The sequence below is a fragment of the Coloeus monedula genome (genome assembly GCF_965178545.1).
Source record: "Coloeus monedula genome assembly, chromosome: Z".
Taxonomy (NCBI): domain Eukaryota; kingdom Metazoa; phylum Chordata; class Aves; order Passeriformes; family Corvidae; genus Coloeus; species Coloeus monedula.
This window is the reverse complement of record NC_138822.1, coordinates 31,121,834-31,138,535: the sequence shown is the minus strand read 5'-3', so window position 1 is coordinate 31,138,535 and position 16,702 is coordinate 31,121,834. Positions and strand designations below refer to the sequence as shown.

The 16,702-nt window shown below is 36.8% G+C and overlaps 1 protein-coding gene across 1 annotated transcript in view; it reads left to right on the top strand.

The window, feature by feature from the left end:
- Positions 1-394: 394 nt before the first annotated feature.
- SV2C (synaptic vesicle glycoprotein 2C) overlaps positions 395-16,702 on the top strand; it is a gene marked incomplete at both ends in the record, with an annotated part of 76,247 nt that continues 59,939 nt past the window's right edge. Inside the window, one exon of the mRNA XM_082301807.1 lies at positions 395-978. Within this exon, the coding sequence (XP_082157933.1) occupies positions 395-978 (584 nt within the window). The remainder of the gene's footprint in view (positions 979-16,702) is intronic.

Genomic DNA, 16,702 nt, shown 5'->3' with positions numbered 1-16,702 from the left:
CTTGGTTTCTTTCAGAATAAAACCTGGTATCTGAGACTAGAGAGTAAAAAATTGAATTCTGAAAACTGAAAGAGATAATAAATTTATCTTCAGCATATTTTCCTTGTAACCTGTGATATTTGTATCTCTGAAGAAAATACAGGTTTTTATATTCAAATCCCTGTGTTCTGATGTCCAGTGCTTAATTAAAGATTGGGATGATTCTGTATCAGTGTGAAGAGACATCTAAAAATAGTGAAGTATAAACTTATTTTCTCTTATATTTTGCAGGTTGAATATTACAATTTCACTTGTACCTGGGCTTTTTCCACTGATATCCAACACGCAATAGACATTCCAAACAATATTTGGCAGGTGCATTTGCAGCTTAACAGCAGTCCTTCTTTGATACAGGATGGAGGACACATACAAAGATAGGACTTCGCTAGTGAAAGGGGCCAAAGATATTGCTAAAGAGGTGAAGAGGCAAGCAGTGAAGAAAGTGAATAAAGCAGTTGACAAAGCCCAGGATGGCTACACGCAGAGGTCCTACAATCGATTCCAGGATGAGGAAGATGACGATGATTACTATGGCCAAGGAGGAAATTATGGTGTAGAAGCTAATGATGATGAAGGATCAAGTGAAGCAACAGAAGGACATGATGAAGATGATGAAATATATGAAGGGGAATATCAGGGAATCCCCAGCATGGGGCAGGGTAAACATGACATGGTGGCCTTAGGTCAGTCTATGCGTGATGAATACAAGGATCGTCATGAACTGGAAACTGAGAGGAAAGCTGATGAAGAAGAGCTAGCACAGCAATATGAATTGATAATACAAGAATGTGGCCATGGTCGTTTCCAGTGGGCCCTGTTCTTTGTGTTGGGAATGGCCCTAATGGCTGATGGGGTTGAAGTGTTTGTAGTTGGATTTGTGTTGCCCAGTGCTGAAACAGATATGTGTATACCCAATTCTGGATCAGGATGGCTTGGTAAGTAAAGTCTTCGTTCTGTCTTTTTGCTATTAAGATATTTGCTTACAATAAGCCTAAATGTGTATTTGTCAACATAGAAGCTTATATAAAAATATGTCCGTCTTGAATAGACACAAGAAATCCACAAATTGCTTTAATAGTAATGTTAATTAACATTGATTAACATTAGTAAAGAATTTAATGTATACTGTAATTTTATTTTTTAGGTGACTGTTTTCTTAGTCGGTAAATAAATCACTAAAGAGAAAGACTCCACAGTAAAACTTAAGAGGAGAGGGACAAATTTTGTTCTCATATACAAGAGTAGATGTCCAGACAAACTAATCTAAAAACAAAGCAAAACCACAAAACCAGCCCACAAATGGAGAACTGGAGTCCTGCTGAAATTATATAGGTGTAATAAAGAGCAGATGATACAACTGTCCAGCAACACTTTCACATTGCATGTGAGCCTTTCCAATGGTGATATGAAATTCAATCTGGAAAATGCAAAAATTTCCAGTGAAAATGCTGTATAATATAACCTTTCACTCTTTTTTAGTCTTTTTATACCAATGACTGCTCTCTAGCATCCAAAGAAAATAATGTTTACTTAGCGTCAGGGAGACAAAAGAATGAACAAGAGCCTGGGGTGTGCTTTGTGTGTCCATTCTGTTGATGGGGATGGGCCATGTCTCACCCCCTTGCCTGTTCCCTCCTATGGTATGGGAAACAGGCAGTCTGAGCCAGCCTTGTGTGGCTTAGTGAGAGCAGCAGCAGTTCTGCAATCAGGTCTATGCTTGTCTTCCCTGGACATGCCTGGGCACAGCAGGAAAAACAAGGCTCTCATGGGGCAGGGCTGTGAAGAAAAGGTATAGAAATGGTTCCCCAAGGAAGAGGGGAGGTAGAAGCCTGGGCAATTGTAACAGAGTAGGAAATGGAATGTATGTTTGCAGATAATGACTTGGGCCTGGAGACTATTACAGAAAAGGAGGACTCCATATGAGATATTTAGAAGCCTGTGTTTTGTAGCAGATGTTCTGCTTGTACCCTGCATCTTCGCAGCACATGGTTCTGTTGCAACAGATCTCATTTTAGCTTAGCTCAGTTTCCTGACATACTGATACCAGCAGTTCGGCTCTCTGGGTTTCAGTACAGTGGACTGCAGTCTCCCCCAGTTATATCTCTAAGCCTCCCTCCAGGTGACAGGATCATGAGTGGAAACAGGTGAGGAATTCCCGGATGACTGTGTCCTTTGAGTCATTCCTTGCCATTTGATCATTTCTTGTAAGAAGTACTCTGCCTATATATATACAGTGCAGTGATTAAACTTAAAATGGAGGGAAATACATTATTAAAGTTTTTATGGTTAAAGATGCCGAATGCAAAGAATCTGTTTTGTACTGCTTGTTTACACAAAACGCCAACATTGTATGTATCATGCTTGGACCTGTGAGCTTTCAGGTCTACTTCTTAAAGAAAGATGAGAAGCAAAACCAATGCAAACCTGTATCACTAGATAAATGTCAATGAGTCAGTGCAGATAATAACATACAATGCATCTTTGAAAAGTCGTGAATTCCCAACTTGGTTTTTTTAACATGATTTTGAGGACATCTTTAAAATCTACACCTCAATTTTTATATTTTTTTCTAATTTTTCTAATTTTTTACATTGCTGGAACAAAAATTACTTATCTCAACCCTAGTTTTTAATTTTTGATAAACCTGTTTGTTTTACCACATGCACATTTCTTGACAAATGGAGCACTCAAAGTTGTCTGTGTCCTCCAGGACAATAAAACATAAGGGTAACCACCAAATCCCTCTGCAATTAATTCATATTGCATTGTATTTTCTACAAATAGTATTCTACTTAAACAACTGCATTAAGGATCATGGAGGTGTCTGGAACTGGGAGCGGGGAGTATTGTCCCCATTGCAGTAGGGGCCATGAGTATTCATATCCGGCTCCTGGCCTCTGACCCATGTCAATAAGGTTGAGGATTTCTCTGTCACTGGAGTTCTTATGATATTGCCTTGAGATGTATTGGAATAACTCCGTAAATATTTAGCTAAAATTCAGTACAGAAGCTGTTAAATACCTCATAGTTACAAGTATGAATGTGTGTGTTGTGTATAAATGATGCTTGTTGACAAAATTAAGGTAACAGCCCTGGAAAATTCAGCTGTGCTACTAATGTATTCTCATGCCTAAAATATAGAAATTGTATCTTCCTTTTGCAATAATATAAAACTAGCCTCTGTGTTGTGGTATTAACAAACAAATAATTATGTACTAAAAGATTAACAGACAAAAGCACGAAAGAACAGAGATAAGCAATTTCTTTCCCAGTGTGTATTGAAGGCATCGCAACACGTGACTGTTTTACCAATAATTTCACCAAAAAAAATATTTCTTACTCATTGCTACTAGAAATAGATCATAAGCTGCAAGTCATCAGTATACCAATGTACATATTGCTTATAAACAAAGTAGGTATACTGCTTGCAGAGAGCATAACCTTAATTCCAGTACTACAAAATATTAATTGTAGCAGTGAATGCTTACTGAAAGCATTTTTATGTTGTCGTAACTGGGCCCTCACAGCTGTGCATTTCAATTATTTTGTGCTTGTGATTTCACTTTATAAGTACATCCTAACTGGGGTCTTCCAGACTGGCATAATTCGTTTTTTCATTATTAGAATCCCATAATCCAGAAGGTTCTAATGTTGTTAGAATATTAAAGTCATAGGACTAATGCTAAGAGTTATAAGGTAAAATTAGTACACATACACAATATTTATTATTCAGGCAATTTTCTAGACTGTTAAGACACATGCTAAGAACATCTTATTTTGTCTTTGAAAAAGTATTCATTGATTTGGTTGTAAAACTGATTTCTCATACATCATGCCATGATCATTTACTAGGGAACATGAGCTAATTAAAAACATGTGATGATATTCATTGAGTCTCCCTGTTGCATTTTTTATTTTTTTTTTAAATTCACTTTCACAAAGACAATTTCCCAAAATCCTTCCCTATTGACCCTTGAATGAGCTTGAGATCACTTTATTGATCACCAGCAACATTTCAGAGCCCATAAAGTCATATAACGAGTGTGATGATGTCATGAACTAGTTTCAAGTTGTCTTTTGAATTAAATAATAAAACATTTTTTCATCTCAAGTAAGTGATTTTCTTAAGAAAAGGGAAGTTGAATAGCTTAAATTCTCCAAGATTATAGTGACATATCACTAATCATGAGAGAAAGGTGTCCCTGCTGTATACATGACTTGGCTGTACTTGCCAGCTCCTGCATGTAAGTGGATTCACAGTGACTTCTTGGGTTCTGACACTGATGAGGCAAGGCTGTATCCTCATGAGATAGGTTGTAGGCTCAGGTCTAGAGATGCTGTTTTAACTCTTTTCCTGCATGCATCTTCTCTCTTTGGTTTTACCCATCAGAAACAGACTGATTTTAAGTTAATTTTCTGGGCTGTGATTTGGGTATACTTTTCTTCCTATTTTTTCTCTGTCTTTGCATTCAGATTGTTCTTAAGTTTAATTGGTTTGGGTTTTTTTTCCTGTAAAGTTTATAGTACGGCCTTTTCTTTCCTCAGCATCTCTGTATCTGAAATACTGAAACATTGTTTTTCCTAAGCTAGGAAAAGCTAGTCTTTCCCAGCTCTATCTGTTCAGAATTCCACGCCACTCCTGACTGTCCTGTCACTGGTTCTCCCATGGGACCTGTAAGTGCTCACCCTTGTGTAGGACCCTTGTCAGCTGCACTGCTGTCACCACTGTTAGCAGTACATACTGGCTGACTCCTTCTCAGCTGGTCCATGAGGCCATTCTTCACAGCATCAGTTGGCACATTTTTCAGACACCTCCATCCTTTTTTTGTACTTTATCACAGAATCATAGAATAGTTTGAGTTGGAAGGGACCTTTTAAACATCATGCAATCCAACCCCCTACAATGAACAGCGATGTCTTCAACTAGATCAGGTTGCTCAGAGGCCCATCCGCCTCAATACTAGAAAAAATTGTCTAAACATCTCAGGATTAGTGATTAACTTTAAACATTTTATTTTTATCTTTTGCATGTGTACCAACAAAACCTGAAAACTGATTAAGCACTCTTATTCACTGATTGCCATCCTTTACGGGGGCCAATTGTTCCTCAGTGATTTCTAATAGTCGCCCTGGTCTGTTTGGAATCCCTATATGATCCTCTGTACGAAGTTAAGACCAAATGATTTCTTGAGGGTGAATAGTCTTCTACTCTGTTCTGTCTTACCATTGCACTAACCTATGTGTTAATCAAGGCTTTGATACAGGTTCATAGACAATACACTAGAAATAATTTTTATATGTAAAAGACATTCTTAGCTGATGAGTCAGTCATACAAACAGTTTCTTCCATCTAAAAACTGCAAGTATTGTGGCAAATCACTGGACTGATAATGCAAGTTTTGTGAATATGAATAACAACAAACAGCTTACCTTGAAAACTAAATTATTTTCTGAAACCCCACATTTAGTGTCAAATAATACCTTGATATACAGGTTCTTTCTGTTATTTCTGGATTTAATAATAAAATTTTGTGTAGTATTTGTAGAAAGAAAAGTATCATAGGCATAACTAAGTCTTTCGGGTGGAAGAAGTTCTCAGCCTACCAATTCTGCACTGATTACTAACTTGCACATTAGCTGTTCTGATAACAGTGCTTCCCATGCCTAATCTGTTTTAAATTGTACCAAACATAACCAGCGTAATTCTAATCCAGACAGTTCTTTCTCTTTACACAAGAAGAAGTGCCCTCCTGAGGTTTGGTAGCTGGTGCAATGTGCTTAAAAGCTCTGCTAAGAATACCAAATGAACACTGAATATTTCCACTTCTTAGTTTACGGAAGCACTGGCTTGCCAGATCCTTGCTACTTAATTTGATTCTGGTTTTATAATGATCATTTTCAACAACTTTATATTCACCAAACACCCTCCTTGCATTGATGACAAATACAAGTCCTTTACTTGGGACAGAACAACTCAAATCACTGGTACAGGCTAGTCACTGAAATGCTGGGTAGCAAACAGCTCTGCAGAAGGATGCGTGGCTTTTAGTAGGAAGCAAGTTGACACGGGGAAGCACTGCCTTGCAGCTGCATTGGCAAATGTGACCAGTAAGCAGAGAGGAGTGATTATTTTCCATTCTCAACACAGTGAGCCCACATATTGTCTTGTTGTGGAGCCACCTGAAAAGAGATTAACAAATTCAGGCAAATTTAGTAGAGGACTAGTAATGTGACAAGAGGAGTGGAATACACAGAATACAAGAAGAACCAAAAGGATCTGATCTTGTTTAGTGTGGAGGAAAGGGGTCTAAGAGGTGAATCTCTCTTTACTATTTGGCAACAAAATTGAGAGAAGCTACAGTGAAGGTGGATTAAAATTTTTCTCAGAGGAACACAAGAGGTTAGAAGTTGCAATCAAGGATCATCTGGTAAATGAGGAAAGTTGAGAGTGAGGTGGTCAACCACTGGGAGATGTTGCATAGTGAAACTGTGGTATATTTGGGAGATTTTCAAAAGTTGACTGAAGGCCTGAAGCAAAGTAATCTTGCTTTGAAGGTAACCCTGCTTTTAGCAGAGGTCAGACAAAAGCTCTTCAAAAGCCCCTCCCGACCAAAAATTTTCTGATTTCATAAATGAAAAAATAGTTATCGGCAAATGTATGACACTTCCACCTACCTATGACTAAAACACATTCTCCAGCTGTTACACTTCAGTAAGCTTTTAAAGGAAAGGCGGGTTAGAACTCATGGATTGTACATAGGCTTGCTCTTTCAAACACAGACTAGTATCTAAATTAATTCCAGCAAAATCATTTAGCTTGAGTTATTTGTTCTCCTCCTGAGATCTGGCAGAAACCTGGAAGCATGTGACAAAATGTTGGTGAATAAAGGGCTGCAGGACCTGAGTTTGACAGGAGAGTTTTTTAAATATTGATGCATCTACATGCCTGGTGGGATTATTTACTGGTTAAAAGGTTTGCATTTTAATAGATTGTCACAAAACTGTCCTTACACCACAGTGAGTAAAATGCCTTCTGCTGCCATAAGTAGTTATCTGTGTATAGCATTGTTGTCTTTTTTTGTTGAATATTAGTACAGGTAATTAGAGATGGATGAGATTTATTGCATGTTCCTGCATAAAATACAGTGGGAGAAGATGATTGTCTTCTGGTTATGTTCCAGTTATTAGTATGGTACTGCATTTGTTATGACAAAATACATCACAAGTGATATAAAATAAAGGAAACCCGGGCTCTGTTACTCTATCTTTTACTGTTGTGTTGAGCTAGTAGATGTACTGTTGAACACTTGAAAATTCTGGGGGAAAGTATTTTTTCTTTATTATGGAGAGCATGTTGAAGTTTTTGCTTAAATTATTTTATACTTCAGGGATAGGAAAAGAGATTTATATCTAATTTTTTACTGTGGACACTCGGCCAAGGTATACATTTTATTCAAGAGAGCACAGATATCAAAAAAGTTAGGTACTTATATATGATCTGGCATATATTCACAAGAAAAGCAGCCAGGTAAAGAGTACTTACGGGAGGCATATCAGACCCTTGCTTGTGAGGAATCCCACTGAAATAACAGTGAGTCTGTTGCACTTACAGTTAATAGTAGTAATAAATCTTTAGCAGCAATAGAAATATTTAGAAATAGAGTTGCAGTCACTGAAATGCCTTCTAAATATTCCAGAGCAAGGTGAAAATTGGTCTGTAGGATTAATGTACTACTTCTTCAGAAGGAGATGCCAGAAATACAAATGCCATCATGCATACTGTTCACCTTTGGTACAGTTCAGTTCCCTTGCAATGACATTATTAAAGTCCTCCTACTGCTTGCCTTCCAAACACAGTTATTTGAAGGAGAAACATTAAGAGACAGATCCTTAAAATTTCTAAGTTGTTACAATATACAGACCAGTGAAAATGGTAGTCATGTCTGGTTTTCTTTTCTGAGGGGGAAAAAAGGGACAGTGGAGGGAACATGCAACATGATTCTGTCTGTTATGAACAGGACTAAACCTGTATCACGTGGAACATCGTGGACCTGTCACGAGACAGGAACTGGGAGCACAGATTTGAACTATTAATAAATTACAGTGTACTCAGTCCTCTGTGCTGGTGCATGCTCCCATTGTAAGCCACTGTCTAAGGTGGGTCATAGCTGCCCTCCTTTTCTGAGTACAATGTTGTTTCCAAGCCACCTTATTGAAGCCAGTATTAAGATGGTGAACAGACCCATTTCAAATGTTTTTCCTTTTCAGGTTGTTTCTGCATGCGGCTTTACTGCAAGGACCTATAAGAATCATTGAGTCCAACCTATCGTCCTGCTCAGGACAGCCCCAAGAATCACACCATGTACCTGAGAGCATTGTCCAAACACTTCTTGAGCTATGTCAGGCTAGTGCTGTGACCACTTCCCTGGGGAGCCTGTTCCAGTGCCCAACCAGCCCATGAGGAAGGAACATTTTCCTGATATCCAACCTAAACCTCCCTGGCACAGCTTCATGCCACTTCCTCAGGTCCTGTCCCTTGTCAGCAGAGAGGAGATCAGTGCCTGCCCCTCCACTTCCCCTTACAAGGAAGCTGTAACTGAAATGAAGTCTTCCCTCAGACTCCTTCAGGCTGAACAGACCAAATTACCCCAGCTGCTGCTCATACAGCTTCCCGTCAAGGCCCTTTATCATATTCATTGCCCTCTTTTGAGCACTCTCCAATAGTTTAATGTCTTTTCTTTGTTGTGCCACCCAGAACTGCCCCCAGCACTGGAGGTGAGGCCACCCCAGAGCAGAGCAGAGCAGGACAATCCCCTCCTTTGCCTGGCTGATGATGCTGTGCCTGATGCCCCCAGGACACAGGTGGCCCTCCTGGCTGCCAGGGCACTGCTGTCTCACGTTCAACTCCCATATCCCTCTCCAAGGGCTACTCTCCAGCCTCTTATACCATTTATTTGCACAGAGGATTAAAGTTAAATCATTACTGCTTGTAGTAATCTTCAAATCTCTGTCTCAGAGATTGATTTTGTCTAAAATAATCTAATATCTCTGGGCTGCTTTTTTGCTCATGACAGGTTATTTTCTGGGTCTGCCTATCCCATCACAGATCAGTAATTTTACCATTTATGTCAAATTAATTTATAGTCTTACAAAAGTGGCCAAAAAAAGGAATTGCTTCCCAAAGGAAAAGCCTGAGGGCCATGTTGATTTCACACATTTAATTTGGCTGTCGCTTCCACTTTTTCCTCTCTCTCTCAACTGCCATGGGGTCCCTGGTTGACAATACATCGCTTCTTAAATCAATTTGTCAAACAGAGATTTTTAGCCAAACTGAACATTTAAAATATGACGGTGCAATCTCTTCCAAGTCTCTGGTTAATTCTGTGGCAGAGTTTAGTTATAATCTGCAAGCTTTCACATTTTTTTGTGAATCTTTGAATATTGCATCTTGCATCAAATGCTGAGCTATGAAATTAAAGAGAGAATGCATGAGTTCCTTGTCAAGAAGAAGAAATATTTTCACAGAGAAAGTGTTAATGAACTTCATTAAGACATGGAACAAACATAATCAAATGGCTTGTTGTCACAGCTGAGTAAATATCTTCCTATACATGTAATCCTTGAATTTAGTCCATCAAGACTTTAGAGGCTGTCAAAGTTTGACTTGTCTTTTTATCTTACACTATCAGTATTTTGAAGAATTGAAAGAAAATTGTGTGTTATTGTAGAAACAGTTTGAAATAACTTCTTATTCCAGACCTTTGACTTGTTTAAGGGAGTGTCAGTGCTGAAAAGAAAGGAACACAAATAATTTTTTAATCTGCTCTGGCTGCATTTTACTGCAGATATAATTCTTTCCTAGTGATGGGCACATCAATTCTCACTGTACACACTTGTTTCACTTGTTTGAAGTATCAGTTTATGATTGTTTCAAAGGTATGGAATATCACTACTTTCATAGCTGATGCAGCACCAAAGTGGGGGTTATACAATATTATACTATAAATACTTACACAAGGGAATAATACAGAGTCACTGCAGAACAGATACATGAATATGGCATGTGTATGTTTTTAAAAATCTTCTCTTCATGCAATTACTTGTTATTTGCATGAATATAATGGTAAGCTATAATGGCAGTTAAAAATCTGTCCAGGATACCGCGATTTACTGACATTAATAATAAAGTTTCTTGATTGCATTTATTCTTATTCATTTTTCAATGCTTTGTCAGCCCTATACAGAATCAGAAGTCTTGATATAAGGAAACAATATAAATGTAAGATTTCGTAGTTTCACATGCTATTAACGGGCCACAGGAGTTGGGGAGGAGTTACTCACAGATTTATTATGTGAGCAGAACTATGGGTAACTTAGGGAAGTTCTGTGCATATTTTATTTTTTTTACTAGGGAATCTTAGATTTTACACTCAGAGCAACTCTGCTTACTACTCACACTGCTAGATGGGCACTTCCATACTGCCAAAGGGAAAATATTGTTCCCTGGCTCTGCTAAACCTATGACATATTTAAACAGCATCGGCCAGTCTGCTCCAGGTGAAGGAAAAAAATACCAAGAGGTTTTGGTGACACATTACATATGTCAAGTTATCCTAACTTTTCTTAACAAGTAAACTTTACTCAGGATCAACATGTAGTGGACAAAATGTTTTCAAAGACTCACAGAAACCTGTTTAAAAGGCAGAAAAGTGTTTCTATGTAACTTTTTGAGGGGATTGTAGAAAATTGGGAGAGTACTGTAAAGTAGAAAAATTAAGAAAATGGTGTAAAGTGAAACTGGCTTTACATCCACAGCATTAAAAAAGGTCTGCATTTTCAATGATAGGCAAAGGTGGCCATTTGCAAATTTCTTCATATCAGTCTGTCGGGACAGAAATTATGTGCTTTATACTGGCGAGAAGTGGAGAGTCTTACATGAATTTGAGGAGTATGGATGAATATAACCCATGTGGTGTGTGACTCTCTTGTGCTGCATATTGTTTTTGTCTGGCATTTGTCAGACCTGCTCATTTTCACAGAGAACAAGTATTTTCCTAATCCGTTAGAATTCAGGGCAATTTTCAAGGTTGGTTCTGAAGCTGCCACTAGCAAGTCTTGTTAAATGGAGATCATAAACTGATAGATGCAGTCATCTAAAAAAATTTCCATTTAGACATTATAACAGTGCCTCCTGGTACTATTGTAAATACATAATTTAAAAGCCTGTTTAGCTTCACCAGCACCTGCAGGTGTATTGGCAGCACATGGAAGATTATTCTGATCCGTTATTCATAATTCTGCCATTGGATGATTTAATCTGTTTCATTGACTCTAAACTGGAAAGCAGAAAGAAGATGTGGGATGGAAGTTTCCTTTCTCACTCTCATGCTGCTCTGTGCTAGGTGAGGTAGACCAGGTATCTTCTCAGACACCGGGAAATGTGAGAGTTTCAGAGGTTTATTAATTTTGGTAAGCTGTTTCTAAACAAGTTCAGCCTAATTCAATGTCTGTTTCTCAAAGCAAAAGGTTTGGTTTTAGGGTTTTTTTCTTTAATTTTGTTTCAGGTTTCTTTTCTGTTTTGTTTTCCTAGTGTAATTTTTCTTCCTCCACCCTTCCAGTTCATTGGAACAATGATGGTAACAGCCACTGTATGGATGAAATAAAATAAAAAGAAGCTATTTTCTCCCATTTACAAGGAAAGAAGTTTACTTCTGCACTGGGATATACTTACAGAAAAGACACTTAATAGCTGATTAAACACTGGAAGGACAACCAATGGTTAGCTTAAATATTGAACAGAAACCACCGAGATTGTAGTTTTGTTAATTAGTTCTTAGTATCATGAGTTTTGATTTGCAGAGTTGGATGCATCTGTTATTAATTTAGATTTTTATACATTGGGATTTTTGTTTTATTCAACACTAATTAACAGTTAGTGATATTCATGGGCTGTGCTCTGTTTAGAGTCAGAAGCAGGACTAGTTGAATAAGAAATTAATATTCAGGCAATAAAAAATGTGGCCAAAATGAACAGTTTTGATATGAAATGAGATGATTAATGTAGATGACTGCATGGGCAATTTAAAGCTTTAGTGAAATATATCTTTTGGCTTTGAAATTTAATTAATCCTAGCTCATTGCACAGTGCTATGCACTGTTCAAACATATGCAGCATTTATAATCATTCTGATTCCCAGGATTGCCATGGAAGTGCATTTCAAATTGCAAAGTCACAGCAATTTCTACCATGACAGGGTCAATTCAGAGATGGACAAAGAGTGCATTGAATTTAGCATCTAAATCAGAGAGCAGAAAAAATCCAGAGGAACCTCCACAGTTGCAGTGGGATAAAACAGGAATTAGGGGGGCTAAGACAGCTTAACTAGGTGTGTTTTATCCAAAGCATGTCTGTTAGGATTTTCTTGCTAGTGCCAGAGGGAATTGTTGGATCAAAGGAAAAGATAATGTGAAAATAGTATGTCCAATGATAGCACCTAGGGAATCTGTCAACAGCTTCACGTCATCACCTGGGATTACCCGATCTTATGTTAATGTCTGTGCTCTGTATATTGCATATTAGTAGCTACTAGCTTGTAAAATATTGTTTATATGGGAAGCAAAATACCATGTATTGGTTGTTTTTTACATTTCCATGTTGTTAAATTTGAATGCTGATTGACCATTTGCGTTGAAAGTAGAAAGGAAATAGTGCTTTAGTCTTTTTTTCTATAATGAATCGTTGATTTATCTAACCAAGTAATAGCTGTATGAAATAGCAGTGTGCTGCTGTTTCCTGAAATAATGACAGTCAGTATCTAATTTATAAATTAATCCAATGAAGAAATGGAATAACTCTGATCAATTTTTTATTCTGATAAATCTGTCATGGAATAAATAAAAATTATGCTAGCATCTGGTAGAAGATAACACTTTTTTTAAAGACTTAAGTTATTGACATGATAACATTTTAAAAGCAGAAGTGATGATGACAATGTACTGCTGCCTTATCAGCAAATGCAGCTGTGAAGAAAATTCCTCATCCTAGCAAGTAATCCATTACGTGTCACAATCTCTGCAGCTACTGACCTTCTTCTATTAATTTATTAATTTATCTAATTTGGATATGAGGACAAGCAGAAGCAGTTATTCCTTTTGTTATTAAAGTATTTCATTTAAAATAATATCTGAGTACACAAGAATGTATGTTACTAATGAAGTAATACTCTGAAACTGAGTATTATTTCATCAGTAAAGAAAAGTATCAGCACTCCTGGTGGTGTAAATTTTAGATATATTGTAAGGTGAATGTCACTAGAACTGTAAGGAAAGTTAACAGCATACAGAAACGTAGAGCAAGAAAATACGATGTTTTTCAAAATGAACCAATAATGTAAAGGTCTAGAGCTACATCGCCTTGGTCTGCACTAAATATATAAACCAGAATTAGTCTCATTAGCCCAAGGAGAGGAAACACGGCAGCAAAATGCCAATTTTTTCATGATGGAATTAAACTGAGCCTTATGCCAGAAGCACTGCAGGTTGTAAATCTCACAATTGAGGTACAGCAAACAAACCAAAATTAGGCACATAAATATAATATGAGGATGCTAGAGGAAACAAACAAAAAATCCCCCCATTAATAACTGAATGAAATTTGTGTGAATGGTTGTTGTGGACCCATTGATGGACAGTATTCCTATTATAGGACTAGCAAAGTTTTGATCAAACCTTTCCAGCAATGAGTTTTCGTCTTTGTGATTTCCCTCAGGGTTGATCCACACTGGAGTAGATTCCTGACTTGGAAATACATGCAAGTTGCTTTCCTGGGGGAAAAAAAGAAGTGGTTCAGGGAGTTTTTTGTTGGGTTGTTGTTTTTGTTTTGTTTTCTTTATTTAATGGAGAGGACAGAACAGTTCTCACTTTTCCTTTCTTTCCAAGAAAAAAAAGTATTCTTGGCTCATCTTTGACTTTTGGAAGAGCAAGCTGATCAGTTTGGGTAGCTGTGCCATCAGATGGTTTTTACTTAAGTCTCAACGTTAAGTTGAGACAAATAAATTGTAAGTATTCTTCAGTCTAAAATTTTGGTGACATAAAATTATGTATTGTCAAATTTTATCTTGCATTAGGTTCTTTCTGCCTTTTAAATATGCCAGAAGTCCCATCCACTTTGTTTCAGTTGTTTTCCAGCTATGTTGGAGGCTCCATATTGACTTCTATATCTTTTTCCCTTTTCAAGTTAAGTTGTCTTTTGAAAAGGAAAAATACGGAAGAAACCCACAGTTTCATGTTCTTTTTAATTTCCCTTATTTTTTCAAATACCTTCTTAGGCTCTATATTTTGTTTTGTGTTTGTGACACTTCTCTTTAGAACTCAGTACTAGGCTCCCTCACAACAATTTTTCGTTTATTGAATCAATCATCAAATTATGCCTGTCATAATATTACAAACTTGTATTTTTTGAATTGTTTGTGCAGATGATAATGTTTTTTCTCATTATCTTAAAAATCATAAAGAGGCTTGCATGAAGAACTGTTGAGTTACTTGTTCTTTCCTTTTCCTGTGTATGATGGTCAGCTGAGTATGATATTACTTTTGCTTGTCTTTGCTTTAAGTTCCATATTCTTGATTTTCATGGTTGAGGTCCTGTATTGCAGTTTATCAGTACTGTTTGAGAACGGGATCATTTTGTGTGAACACCAGACACAGTTAATTTGGTTTTTATTTATATGGAATTTCTGGGTTGGTATTTGACTGAATGTTATCAGATGTTTTGTAGGCATATTTGAAAGTGGTGCTTGGGTTTGGTGGGGGTTTTTTTGTTTCTTTGTTTGGGTTGTTTGGGGTTTTTTCCTACTGATGGAGCAGAGGGGCTATTTCTTGTATTGTTTTAAATTGATTGCAGTGAGCTATCGGTTGTATGATATGTATTTTTTGTAGCTTGTACATCAGAGTATTTCCCTGAGTTCTTTTCTTACATAAGTACTAAAGAACCAGAATTTTAGAAATAACTAAATAATTTTAAAAATTTGTTTTGGGTTGAAACAATATCTTTTAGGTTTTTTGCCTTCATGAAAACACTAATGTTTCTGTAACGCTCAACATGTTTGAGAAGAAGAGATGAGGTTGTCTTTTCTTTTTCCAGTGGTCTCACTGGAATTTAGTCTTTTCCTTTTTGTGAATTTATATAATTTTTTAGTTATTGTGGAGATAAAGTTGTCCTTTTTTACTGACTGTGAAGCATATCCAGAATGTCTTGTGAACTAAGCAGCTAAAAAAACTTGTTAAAGCAAAATGGTCTGTCACGCAAAGGCTTGTCACTTTGGAATTATTACTATTAGAGAACTAAGCACAGAGGTTACTCAGCTGCAATTCACACTTGAAGGCTCAAGAATCACTGCAGCATGATAAGTGCTGTAAAAAACTTCTATATTGAGAATGAGGAGCTTCAGCATTCATTTAAAAATAGCTTTATACCTTTCATGTATTTAAACAGATAAACCCTATTACCCCGGTTTATAAAAATAATTCTAATAATGCAAGTGAAACTTGACTGTTTGTAAATGTATAGTAAGCCAAAGAGCAAAAAGCTTCAAAACAAGTTTGTAATTAAGCATCTGCACTAGAAATGCAGATAAGAAATTTCATATTGAAGCCTGTCTGCAGTTGTCTTGAAAGGGAAGGCAGGAGGAGTGGATTAGTCTGGAAAATAGTAATAGAAAAAAAGCCTGATATGCTGTGGCATTTGGGGGATTTGCATACATTGCATATTATTAGGTCAGAGAAGTCATTTAACATCTAAAGTTAAGACACAAAATGATTACTGTGAGAAACAGCTAGCATTTAGATGAAGGAAATCCAAGGCTTGAGAAGTCTTGAACTTGCAAAGACTCATGTAAAAGTTTAGTTTTAGTTAATATGGTGTCTGTCTCACATGTTTGTCAGAAAACAGTACCTATCTGCTTTTTCAGATGGGTGAACAAGTTGTGTTTTACTTTAACCACTTATGTCCACTTACTAAAAATTAACCATTCTGTGTATATAGAGCTTGTTGTTTCACCACAGCAAGAACCATTTAGAGAAAAAAAGAAGTAGTTATTACAGAGAAATACTAGTTTGTGGCAGTTCTTTATGTATGAATATTGCAGCCATGGTACATCTGAGGAGATTAATGGCATAATATTAAAAAAAAGAAGTGAAGATCCAATATACTGGATACATAGAAGAATCCAAAGACAGGGTCTGTAGAAAATTTCAGTTCTTTTGTCAATTCTAGAGTTACTACAACTTTCTTATATTTGTTGTCTTAATGGATAAGTGTTTGCCTTAACTACCTTCCATTGCAAACAGTTAATTAGAGGTTATGTTCGACAGTTGCTACATGGGTTGCTACTATTTTCCAAGTCTTTTCTGATCGAAGAAACTATTAACAGATTGTAATTAAATACAGGTCTGAAAGACTATCATATTTAAACTCCAAATATACTGCATTACCAGGGTTAAAACAACGATAAAGCTGGAAATTCTCATTCTTATATTCATTATGCTACTTATAGGCATTGCAGTCCTTCACTACGAATTGTTATATTCTAAACAATGGCATATGGGAAGATCCTAGTACAAGTAAATAAAACTCTCATTACATTATAATTCTTATGAAAAGCGT